Below are 12,919 nucleotides of genomic sequence, written 5' to 3' on the forward strand. Positions count from 1 at the left end.
TGAGAGTAGAGGGAACTCAGCACCAGGATTATGCCCTATTTATCGCATTTTTCGGGGTGGTGTTACACGTTCAATAGCTTGGTCTTGCAAGAAACTTAACTGCCTGCATACGTCAGCTAATTTGATTATTTCTGCTGACTTCAACTGGAGCAGTTGAATTTTTTATTCTGCAGCAGGATAGTACTTTTATTTACAAATACAATCCTGCTGCAGAGTAAATTAGTTTACTCCAGCCCAATAGAGGTGCACATATAGATATGCAATGTTTACTGCAGAGCTAATTAGTCTACTGCACAGTAAAGTTCTTGTGTAGATGCGCCCAGTATGTACTTGACTCTTAAATAAAACCCTTTTCAAAGGAAGGTAATAATAACTATCCACAACTAATATATACTGGTAAAACTGAGACTCTGAGAGGTGAACTGACCTGCTCAAGGTTAGAAAATGTGTTAGTAGCAGAGGAGGAAACAGACATCAAATTTCCTGACTTCTACCTGCTGCCCTATCTATTGGACCGTCATTCATAATTGATGCCTTTTCTGGTGGTATAATGATCAAATATTTCACCACAGCCAAAATAACAGAAGTCTTGAAATCTCGTTTATCTTCATATGGGAATATTTTTTGATGAAATTAAGGTCTTTCTTTATAGCTGTCTCCTAGCATAGGTGATCTATGGATATAGGATATCTTATCAGCTATTTCTTCTTTTGTTGTACTGTTTTCTTGTGGTGGCTGAAGGATCTCACAATGAAATGCAATGAAGAAGAAAAATCACTCAGCACTGAGGCCTTTTCCAAGGCGTCACTGACCAACCTACGCAGGCCTGCAGTTCCAGATCTCTCCACAGACCTGGGAATGAACATCTTTAAGAAGGTGATAAGAATTATAACTAACTACATTACAGTATCATCATCTATAATACTTAAAGGCCTGTACTGACTCTGTGGTTAGGTTGAATGTGGGATTTGAATTTGTTTTCTTCTGAAGGAAATGTCTATCTGGGCATGTGATATCCATGAATGTATTCATATTTTTTATATGGTCCCAGACTGAAACCTTTACTCAGATAAAACTGCTACTGAAATCAATCAATTTGGTTTTGCTTTTTCCACAGGGGAGTTAATTTTGTGACCAGATCCTTAAAATAATATTAATCAGAGTAGCACTCTCAATTTCAATTAATTTAAGCTGATTTTTACCCCACCAAAGTATCTGTGTCTTTGTTTAAAGCACTCCACTATTGAGGTCCTTAGTACAGTTTTGAAGAGTGTACAAATTAAAATCCCATCTTGTGATGAAACAAAAAGCACTAAATCAAATAAGATTGTTTGATTCCCTGCATAATAATGCAGGAAAAGGTATGAGGAAAGACAGAAGACACCGATGCAGGTTCAAGAGCAGTCAGAATAATAATAGTGACAAATGTAATAATAAAATGTTTGAAATAAAAAAGTCTGAGGTTGTTTATAGAAAGGTGTAGATATGAATGGAGATGTACATTAGGGCAATAAATCCCTATCCTAGTAGTCACCATAGTAAAGATCTGGCTGTCAGCTCAACATGAGGTACTCTGGATCTTTAAAACATAGTTTGTGTCAGAGTACCAATATCCATCAGGGCTATGACCAGGCTATGTTACAGAGTTTGAGTGGGGAGTCTGAGGTGGGTCCTAAAGGCTTTTCCTGCATCTGTTTCTGTCCTTTCTCTGTAACTAGTCAGATTCTCTTCAGCTTCTGGCTGAATCTAACCTACTCCACCTCTTTCTTCTGCAGTTCAAGAGCCGCAAAGAAGATAGGGAGCGTGAGCGCAAGGGATCAATTCCTTACCACCACACAGGGAAAAAACGTCAGCGAAGAATGGGTGTGCCCTTTCTCCTTCATGAGGACCATCTGGACGTGTCACCCACTCGCAGCACATTTTCCTTCGGCAGCTTCTCCGGGATTGGGGAGGATCGGCGTGGCATTGAGAGGGGAGGATGGCAGACCACCATATTAGGTGACACTCTCAGCCCCAACTTTGATGATTTATTCTCCTCCAGAATGTTCAAATGATGGCAGAGACTTCTTATTCCTCCACTGCTCAGGTGTTCAGACTGTCCACTTATGCCCTTTGCCCTCACCTGCAGGATTGCATACCTATTACAGAAGTGGCATAGTTATGCTAACTGCTGACCTCATATACTGTGTTTATGTCAGTTTGTTTCTGACAAGTAAATGTAACAGGGACCAAAAATATCCCAAGAGAGTCCAACCCTTTCTTACCTGTGGCTGCAGTGGAAGTCTTGCCAGAAAAAGAGCAGTATGCAAACTGAGAAAGGTATTAACAGCATCTCTCTGATCTTGCCCCACTGGATACTTATCAGATACTGTGTTTAGGTCCAAACAGTGAATCTGGCAAGCTTCTAAACCCATTGAACGTGGGCAGCATCCAGGCCCAGTTGCTTGCCTCCTGCAGTGCAGTTTGATGCTCTTTCTTGGAAGTGGCACCCAGTGGTCAGCTTCTCAGTTCTCCCTGGTTACTTTGAGCTCCACACATGAGTACTCCAGTTTACAGTTGAACCCTTTAGGCATATGTGACAAGGAGCTCAGAAGTTTTGCAAAATAACTTCTTCAGTGTCCATATTTATTTGTAGGCAAAAACAGAGACTTGCAGACTTATGAAAAAAATGACTAAACCTCCATTCAGAATTCCTTCCTCCAATGTTTTCACCACTCCAAGAGCCATTTGGGGTTTGCTCAATCTTTTCAGGGCCCTACATCCTCTTGTCTGCCTTCTTAAATATCAGTTTGTCTCTTTCTGATCCTGAAAATAACTCTACTTAGTTTGTTCAGGTCCAATAGTCCCCAGGTTCACCCTAGCCCAGAAAGAGCACTCCTTTTTTAACAGCAGTTTCTAATATCTTCTTATGTCTCTTCAAACAACATGGGAAGAAACCTGCTTCCTTTATCTTGGTCAATCTCTTCAGTATATCTGTTGTTTTATCAAGGAAGAACCAGTCAACATTAATGGCTCTTTTGGTAGTCCTGTAGCAGCTTTGTGAGCCATTAATATTGGGTGGCCAGGTCTGGGGCCACTTGGGGAACTGAGGTACCAAGCAGGTTCAAGAGAAATGAGCAGAATCTAGGGAGAAGCCAGGAGATGAGTCTGAGAGCAAGGTATAGGAACAAGCTGAATCAGGAAATCAGGAGATAAGGTAGAGAGAGGAGTCAGGAAGCAAGCCAGGTCAAGAACCCGGGAGATCAAACAGAGAGTGGAGTCAGAGCCCAAGTTGGAGGAAACAGCAAACTGGTCTGTGATCAGCTTAAGCCCTGTTGTAAGGACCATTTCCTGTTTCTGCTCAGGAGCTTTTATGGGGGAAGGTGAGTCAGCTGACCCTGACTGCCCACTTTGGTGACTGGAAGTGGGCAGAGGGCTAGCCCCTGATGGAAGCTTCAGGCCAGCATTGCTCAGTCTGGGTGGTCAACTGTGGGGTGGCCAGCCAGGATGAGTGGCTGTGCTGCCAGGCTGAGATCACAGACTGACAATGAGTGACATGTAGCTGAAGGAGTTGTCACTTTTCTGCTTTCCCTTGTTTCCTAAGCATGAATTCAGTAGCCTTCCATAGCTGCATATAACCAAAGTCTGCAATGTGCTTGCTTGACATAAGTGATTGTACCTATTTTTTTGGTTCGTAGGGACTGGAGGGCACAATGATGGGCTGAGATCAAATAGGGAGTGAAAACACAGCTGATTGTTAGATAGCATTTTTTGAACAAGCAGCGTAAAGGAGCTCATTGATTTTTTTTTTAAGTGTCAACAAAGGGGACAATAGAGTTCTGGCTCCATAACAGAGCAGCCAGTTGTAGCAGTTTGTATGTGTCGGGGGACTGGAGAGGAAGGGCATGAGGAATAATGCAATGTAGGATGTGTGGAGGATTCACCAGACCCGTGTCACAGAAAACTTGGTATCCACACATAACACTGAACCAGTCCAAAATAGCACTTGATTATCTAGGTACTCTTTTAAACTAGGTCTGGTTCTAAGTGGATTTTAACCAGTTTAACAGGATTGTATGTCTGTCCACTTAAGGTTTAAACTGCATGTAAGCTGTTCTAAATATGTGTATGCATGACAAGAGAGTATACAATATGTGACACGATCCATGGCAGCAGACGTAATAAACATTGTGGATTAGAGTTGTCCACAGAGTTAATAAAAAACAATCAGAATTCATAAGTTTGTAGGAAGGCAGACTTCCCAGGCCATCACGTAATTATTTCACAGTTTAGTTGTTCTGCTTCAATTTTTTTTCTGATGGTCTTAGATTTGTACTTCTTTCAACAAACCCCATCCTCCTACTTCAGTTTCCATTGCAGAGACTCCTAGAGCAATCCTTACGCTTGGAAACTGAGGAGCAGCTCCTATTCCATGTTCTAGGTGTGTACATGTGAGCCCATTCCATCCTACTTAAACATCTACCAGACTGTTGTCACATTTACTTTTGTAACATATTGTCATCCTTGCCTTAAAATTGTCACAAATAGCAAGTAGAAGAAGACATATTCATCTTTGTGCTTTGTGGTTTTTCAGGGACTTGAGCAGGGTTGACTACTTAGATGCTGAATATGTGGAAAAGAATCTGGCCTTGAATGTCTATTTCTTATGCTGCCTATAGGAAAGTTTACCAGACGGGGAAGCTCTGACACACCTACGGAGATGGAGAGCCTGAGTGCTAGGCATTCACACTCTCATCATACTCTCGTCACTGATTTGCCTGACCACTCAAACAGCCATGGAGAGAATACAGTCAAAGAAGGTAAATTAAGTACAACTAGAGCAAATGTCTCACTGAGGTATTAGCTGCAAGGGGCTGAGATGATGTTGGCATTCTCATTTAATGAATATTAGGTTAATCTCACTTTAGACTTTCTGTTCTTCTATACATCTAATTATTTATTTACTTGGGATAATCATAAATGTCTTTTAGACTTATCTAGTAGTTTCACTAAAGAATGTTCAGCCACCTCTGGGATGGCAAACAACATCTTTTTAACAGTGCACAACATCATGGCACAAAAATGTAGGGTTAGAAATCAGCAGTAATGGGTTTTATTATTATTGTTACTATTATTATGCATTTTCAGTATTTGCTTTTCTTAAACTTCCAACTGTTGGAATTAGGAGACTTTGTGAAAATCTCAGTTTGCACCTGGTATAAATAAATTTCCTTAACCCTGAGATGGTCGTGGAGAAAAGCTTTAAACCTTGTAACAATGCAAACCCTAAAGACTCAGAAATCAAAAGGCAAACAACAAGAGCTCCAAGACTAGAAGAAAGGAAAGGATCCATGTTTTCTTGGAACCTGACTTAACATTTTGAATGGTTTGGCTTGGCAATTATGGAAGTTAATCAAATTGCAGTGTCCTGCCAAACTACAAAGGCAATGAAGATGGGCAGATTATAATTGCTCTTATCAGCATATGGCCAGACCATCAGCACTATGCTCCTGCTGTTTCAGTAAGGGAAGTGACTACCAACAGGACAAAAGCATTGTCACTTTTTTCTAGGTATGCAATTTTAAAAGCACTACAAGACAGCTCAGCCTTGTAAGGAAGGTGCTGTTAATAAAGAGCTATTCTATTGCCTTGATGGCAAAATCAAGCATGGGGAACTGCTGCTTTCCTTTTAACCAGATGCAGAAAAGATTTAAAACTCACATTTATCTATTTGCTGTACAGTATCTTCATTATTCCCAGTGCATGAACTATTCACAGGTTTTAATAAACATAACCCCACAGCACCTCTTTGTTGTAGGGAGATGATTATTATTCCCATATTACCAAGGGGAACTAAGATGCACAGAGGCTAAGAGCTTGATTTTTAAAAGCTTTAGGTACCTAATTACCTTTAAAATCTGCCCCTAAGTGATTTGCCTAAGAGTCTTAAGGAAATTTCTGTCAGAGAAGGAAGGCAGACAAAAATCCCAAGCTAGGTCCCAAAATTGCTATTTTACATTCTTCCTGTGAAACCCTTTGACATTCAGAAGAGAAGGGGCTGTTTTTGTATACAAATGTTTAGGTCAATGACCACTCTCAGTAGTACTGGTGATGTCTGGTTCACTTTAAGGTGAGAATGTATCACACTATCAAAGATCTGTGTTTTTTTATTAGCATGTGTTCAGCTAGCCACTGTATCTGTTAGGGGTAGCAGCTGTCAGAGTTTTCAGAAAAGAGTAAAATAGTCTAGTCAAACAATTTCCAAATGTGGAATTCTAATGGCATCTTACACCGAAATTTTGATGGGAGAAAATAAAGGAGGATGAAGTGTTGGTGAAAATGTTCTCCAAAAGTTTGACCCATTTTTGACCTATTTCAGGATAAAAATAAGTTTTTAATTAATGGGAGGAAATAATGTGGCTTTCAGCAGCTGATCTGAGTTACAGGCCACACTGGACAATTTTGCCCCATAGAGAGCTCCAGCTACACAACACTTCTTACTGCATAGATACCAGACCTCAGCTGCAACCAAGTGGTTTTGGGCATAACCACTAAGTACAAAGCCTGAGTAACAGAAAGCTATTCTGTTCCTAAAAAACCCCTGCTGCATATCCTTGGCCTGATGTAATATGTAACAGGGAGCCAAAGACCCCTGCTTCTTAATGGGGAAAGGATTGCAGGCTAGCCCTTGCTGTATAGGCAGGCAGCTGAGCCAAAGCTAGCTGCATTGTAAAGAGCTGGATCAGGGGTGCAGATTTCAAAGCAGCTGAAAAATAAGGGCTGCAAGCAGCATAGTTAAGTTGCAGCAGGGAAGGGCGGGCTGTCTATTAAGCAAAAGGAAAACCCCCTGTGCTTTATTAGGGAGTCACCTGACCAAAAGGGGCAGGGCTCCAGAGCATGTAAACCCAGTGCCTGGAAGAAGGCAGGTAGTCTGATAGTGTGTTGTAGGAAGTTCCTAGGAGAGAGGTGCCGCAGGAGATACCCTGGCAGGCTCCCAAACCACCCTCAGATCTGGGGGGAGGGGCATGTCTGAGTTGGATCCCGAGTTGGGAAACAGAGACAAGTGGAAGCTGGAGGGGGACCTAAAACCTGACCCCAAAAGCAGATACACTTGGTCTCAGAAGGCTAGTGCCTGAGCCCAGAGGGATGACAGGGGCCACATAGTGATTGATGATAAGGCTGGGATTGAGGTGCCAACCAGTGTGGGTGGGCCCAAGCTTACAAGTCTGCAGCTAGAGTAACCAGCAGGCCGAAGTCAAGACAACCAAAGCCTGTACAAACCAGTGTGGAGAAGTCTGGAGTGTCATCTGGAAGGCATGGGTATGGCTATAGGGGAAAGCAGAGGCTATGAGCATGGCCCATAAGGCGCCTGGTGCTCTTATCGCATTAATAGGGCCAGAAGGGCCACAACTGAGTGCCCAAGTGGCAAATTTGCAGTGGACTGGACCCACTCTGAGACCTTGGGGCAGCCTCCCAAATGCTTTGAGCAATATCAAGGCAAAATAACTGGGAAGGGTACCCCAAGGGGCCAGAGCAGGGGCCACATGTCCACCAGAGGGTGTCACAGTCACCCCTAGGGCACAGGTCCTGTCATAAATACCTATCTTTTTTTCAGTGGTTTTGGCCAGAGGAGTTGCATCTCTTTTTTCTGGATGGCACTGCAGCAAACCAACCCCCATCTAATTTTACTGGAACACTGAACACATTGTTCAGCTGCCCCACTAGGGTCAGCTGAGATGTAGATGTGGAGCAAAGTGTCATCTGCTTACTGAAGGCCCCATGTCTGCTCTAATCTTCCTGGTGGCTTCCTGTTCCACTGAACCAGAGCATACCCTTCAGAGCCCTCTACAAAAGCCATGGGGGGCATACATACACAACACTCAGTAGACTCCTGTTCTTTCTATTTGTAGTTCATTTGGTCCCCATCATTTCAAATAAAGGGCTGAAACTAAATCACATGACATTAATTTTAAGCTTGAGTGCTATGGTCCTTAACAAAGCAGCTGGGCACCTGCAACAACAGGATACTTGGGGACAGCAGCAACTTCTGGGTGGTGCCATGGCACCACTGCAATCATGCAGCTGCAAGAGCAGCTGATATTTCTATGCCCCCCACTCCTGGACTTGATGACCAATCAGTCTATGCTAGTTATGCTATTGCTGACTCATGGAGACATAAGGAGCTTTCTGCTGGTATGTTGGTATACCAGCTTGTTGAATGACATAAACTAAGCTGATGAAAGCTGGATTCTATCAGCATAGTGTTTAGATCAGACTGAGCTGTCTGGTGTCCCCATCTGGGGGGGAAGAAGGCAGATTTTTTAAGGTACACTGGTGTCTCCAGCCCTACAGCAAGGGCATAGCTGCTGTTGCACTGAGTGAGAAGATGCAGACATTGATCCAGTCCCCCTTGCTCCTGCAGCAGACAGAGAACATAACTTCACCCCTTCTGCCTTCCATGTAGAGAACAGCAAACAACTCCCAGTGCTTCCAGAATGCCAGTGGTCTGTGTCTGCCATTCCCAGCATATGGTTACATCTCTATATTGTAGTTGCCTAAGTTGGAGCACTCCAGGCCTGATTTTATAGCACCTGTACAAATAATCCCATTGACCATTTTGAGGCCACAAGGACACAACCTATAGTAAGTGACGCTGTGTTGTGCAGCCATAATTCCCTCTCTGCTCTCTGTTTGCTGCAGTTGGGAAATAATTTTCTGCTGACTTATGTCCATCCTTGCAGTGCCTCATCTCTGCTTGTTGGTGCATTGGAAAGCAGAGACCGTGCTTTGATTAGGCCCTACCCACGTGATCCAGGGGAGTAATAGGCACTTACATGTAAGGTGTAAATGATGGATGTTTATATTCTCCCTTATCTCCACAGACCCACAAACCATTTAGCTCTTGGTCAATAAGTCATATGGTAAGATAATACAAGTAAAGATACAGTACAGGATGTCATTTTATTTCCCTAGGTTGGGAACTTTGTTCTGTATGTGTTTTTTAAAATCGTCACCTATACCTGAAGTAATAAGTAATGGCTACATGTTCTGAAAAATATGGACTTTTTTTAAATGCATCTTTAAAAAGAATTTTCCTCCATAATCTGGTCCTGATAAGGTTCATGTGACTTCCAGGGTGAAGAATGTTTTATTGATATGCCTGAAGACTGCTAGAGAAGAATAAAGTTCCAGATATTGATTTGTGCAAACTAAACTGCTCTGAAAAACAGAAAAGAGAAAGCTGGTTTATTTGAAATTAGAATTAGATGTTCCTTTTTTGATGTCCCAAAAGCACTGGCTACCTATTTTAACACAAAATTAAAGATCAGCCTCTAGAACAGCAAATTAATAGGACCAAAATCCCTTAGGCCATGTGTACGCAGTAAAATTACCAGGTAGTGGCACCTCCAGACATGTCATGCTGCTTGCCACATGCTGCCTTTTACCCGGAAGTATTGTAACCATGTCTGTGAGATGTCATAAATGGGCTATTTAGCTCTGCCACTGAGAGTGGTGCTAACTAACTCACCTGGAATGTTCTTCAGATACTCCGGTGGAGACATTGAGCCTGCAAAGTGGATCTACAGCACTTCTTTTTTTCACAGCCCCTACTTTAGGGATATTTCAAAGAATTTATGGGAAGTGTCTGAGACACACTTTTCTCCAGCTATTTTCTGTTGAGATAATGACACCTAGGGGATTGTTTCAAGCTGCTGCAATTTTAATCTACAGTTCTAATTTTGTGCTGAGGACCAGAGATAGAACTTCAAAAAGAATGAAGCTACCTTTGGATCTCTTCATTTCAGTGCTGTACAGAATTCAGGAAAGAAAGACAGCCTTTGTGAAAACCCTTGTAAAATGCCACAATAGCCACAGCCTTAATTCTATAATTGCATCATTAGAATCAAATTGCCAAGACACATATTTTTTTTTCTTGCAGTACGCTCCCAAATCTCCACCATTACAGTGGCAACTTTCAACACCACATTAGCCTCATTTAACGTGGGCTACGCAGATTTCTTCAGTGAGCACATGCGAAAACTCTGCAATCAGGTACCTATTCCAGAGATGCCCCATGAACCACTGGCATGTGCCAACCTCCCACGGAGTTTGACTGACTCCTGCATCAATTATAGCTGCTTGGAGGACACAGATCACATCGATGGAACAAATAACTTTGTCCACAAGAATGGAATGCTGGATCTTTCGGTAAGTGAAAGAGTCGTATATCTCTCTTCTACCAACATAGCTGTGCCACTGAGCTAACCTTAGAGATGAGGGGTGTGCCTGTTTTTTTCCCCACAATCTCTGTATGTCTGTCTACTTCCAGCAGTGCCTGAAGGTCATTTAGAAAGTACAATAAGGGTACATCTAGTTAATGCACCTTCTCTTAGCTTTAATAAGAGTAATGCAAGAACCCCTGGAGGGGAATATACCCATAAAGGTTTACTGAAAACTAGGGAAACATACACATCGTAGCAGAAAGCTTTCTTTCTCTATTTCTTCTCATTTATGATTCTTTCCTCTCAATACCAAGAGGTTGTGAAATATTTAGAATCACAGAATTTCTCAGCTCCTTCCTCTGCCCCCACTGCAATAGATCCTAGCAAAAAAACCGCAACCATTTCTGTCTACTTGACAGGATGATATAAATCTTTCACATTTAACAGAATTTAGTCAAATTAAAATGAAAAGAAGTAGCTAAGCCCCAAGGCATTTGCCTTGCAAAACCTAATATTCTTTAGTGATACTATTATTTAGTGCTTCTAGTATTCCCTAGCAGCTCCAGCCAAGCTCCCTGAACACTTCTATAAAACAGAGACTTTATCCCCATTCAGACTACTTGTTCAAACTCCCACATACTGTGATGCCTACAACAACTTGGCAAGAGTTGACTTATGTGTGCAATGAAATCACTGCCTCTCATATTGACCAAAGTCATCTCTCTTATTGCCCCATAGTGGTCTGTTTCCAATCCATTGTTTTTGTCCTATACCTAGAGCAGAGACTTTTGGGAGCAGGGACCATCTTTTTGTTCTGTTTACACAATACCAACCACTTGGGGGTTCTGGTCCATGGGTCCAGCTCCTAGGTACTATAATAATATTCATAATAATTAGTAATAAGAAGAGGAGAGAAAATAAATCTGACCAAAATGCATTGTTTTCACCTTTCTAGGTAGTTCTGAAAGCTGTTTACTTAGTTTTGAACCATGACATTACCTCCCGCATTTGTGACGTGGCACTGAACATTGTTGAATGCCTGCTTCAGCTTGGTGTGGTGCCCTGCGTGGAGAAAGTCAGAAGGAAGAGTGAGAACAAAGAAAATGAGGCCCCTGAAAAGAGACCAAGTGAAGGATCCTTCCAGATCAAGGGGGCCACATCAGGTGGCTCTGCCTGTGGATTTGTGGCTCCCTCAGTCAGTGGAGCTGGAGATGGAGCAGAAGAAGATGGAGGTGGTGGAGGGGGAGGTGGTGGAGGCGATGGAGGTGGAGGAGGTGGCAGCGGCGGCGGCGGCGGTCCTTATGAAAAGAATGACAAAAAACAAGAGAAGGTATTTCATGGCCACTACGTATGATATTTCCAAATAGTACGTGAGGCATGAGGCCTATGCCCATGGAGACATTTGTGTATTTGTGTTGTGCAATTATAATTTCCCTTCCTGATAGGGAGGGAAACTGCCAGACTTTCTTTTATTGACACCACAAAGACATCTTAAATTAATTTGTTTTGCTGCAGTATGCACAGCAAAATCACTGTGATTGCACTCATCACTGTAATGAGTGCATCACAATGGAGAATTTAGCTGCTGTGGCTGTGACTACTGCAGAAAAACAACTGTAGTACACCTGTATATAAAAACTATGTTCCTTATTGTAGATAGGTGCTTTTTATCATGTAAAGCTAAAGAAAGTATAAAAATCTAGATCTGTGGCTCAGTTCATTTTTCTTGATAACCAGTATTTGAATTATGGCCCTTCAGTATCTGGCATGGAGTTAGTAGTTTTGCTAACTCCTAAACTTGTTTCTCCCTATTGTATAATATTTCAGCCAGTTTGGAAAATACTGTTTTCCCACCTAAGCAGACCTGGGAAAAGCCAAATGCTGTGATGTCAATTTAGTTATATTCCTATCTACTACACTTGTAAAGTTGCAAACTTTTTGAACCAGATATTGCTTTCATTGCATCTTTCACTGGATCAGACTGTAGCAAGTACATGCTGGGAATCTGAGAGATCTGAAGACATATATTTCAATTGAAAATCTGGATTCATATTTAATATCAATGCTTTCTGCCTTCTGAAATGAGTCAGATTTTTCATCTCCAACTTTTTCTACAGCTAAACAACATGGCTATGTGGTATAGAACCTTACTAATTAGCATTAATTTGACATGGGAGAACCTCACCATTTCATATGGCTGGTGGGGAGGTTTCCCTGAATTTAGCAAGCTGGTGAGTAGGTGAAGAAAGAAATGTAAAAGCAAGGAACATGGAACATAACATGTGCTTTGCTCATTTATTTAAGCACTTGTTTATAATGTAACTATAATTAACTTGCTCTAATAAATGCACTGTAGAATATTCTAAAGAGTGTTACTATGAGATCACACTACAACATCTTGCTGTTACAGCTTTCCTAGTTTTAGACTGCTGCCTACCATTGAAAACTGGAGGTGCTTCTACAACATAGGCTTTTACACTCTACTAACATACATACCATATATGCATACAATACATATAATATTTATGCATAACTGACATAACTATCAATATTTAACATAATTAAATTGTAGCAAATCCTAATAATTTTATCAGATAAGTACATACACTGCTTAAGTGTATAGCACCCTTCAGCCTACTATTTAGTAATATAATTAAACTCCATGTAACTGCATACTAAAGGGCACTAGTAGTGGGGAAGCAGCTTCGAAGTGCTGG

The 12,919-nt window shown here is 41.7% G+C and overlaps 1 protein-coding gene across 1 annotated transcript in view; it reads left to right on the forward strand.

Moving 5' to 3' along the window:
• Positions 1–12,919, forward strand: part of UNC80 (unc-80 subunit of NALCN channel complex) — a 196,890-nt gene that overhangs the window by 30,481 nt on the left and 153,490 nt on the right. The window contains exons 9-13 of the mRNA XM_090041688.1: positions 742–876; positions 1,776–1,998; positions 4,659–4,799; positions 9,920–10,188; positions 11,158–11,532. Coding sequence (XP_089897814.1) covers positions 742–876; positions 1,776–1,998; positions 4,659–4,799; positions 9,920–10,188; positions 11,158–11,532 — 1,143 coding nt within the window. The remainder of the gene's footprint in view (positions 1–741; positions 877–1,775; positions 1,999–4,658; positions 4,800–9,919; positions 10,189–11,157; positions 11,533–12,919) is intronic.

This window comes from Crocodylus siamensis, chromosome 4, assembly GCF_052110815.1.
Source record: "Crocodylus siamensis isolate JL-2025a chromosome 4, ASM5211081v1, whole genome shotgun sequence".
Taxonomy (NCBI): domain Eukaryota; kingdom Metazoa; phylum Chordata; order Crocodylia; family Crocodylidae; genus Crocodylus; species Crocodylus siamensis.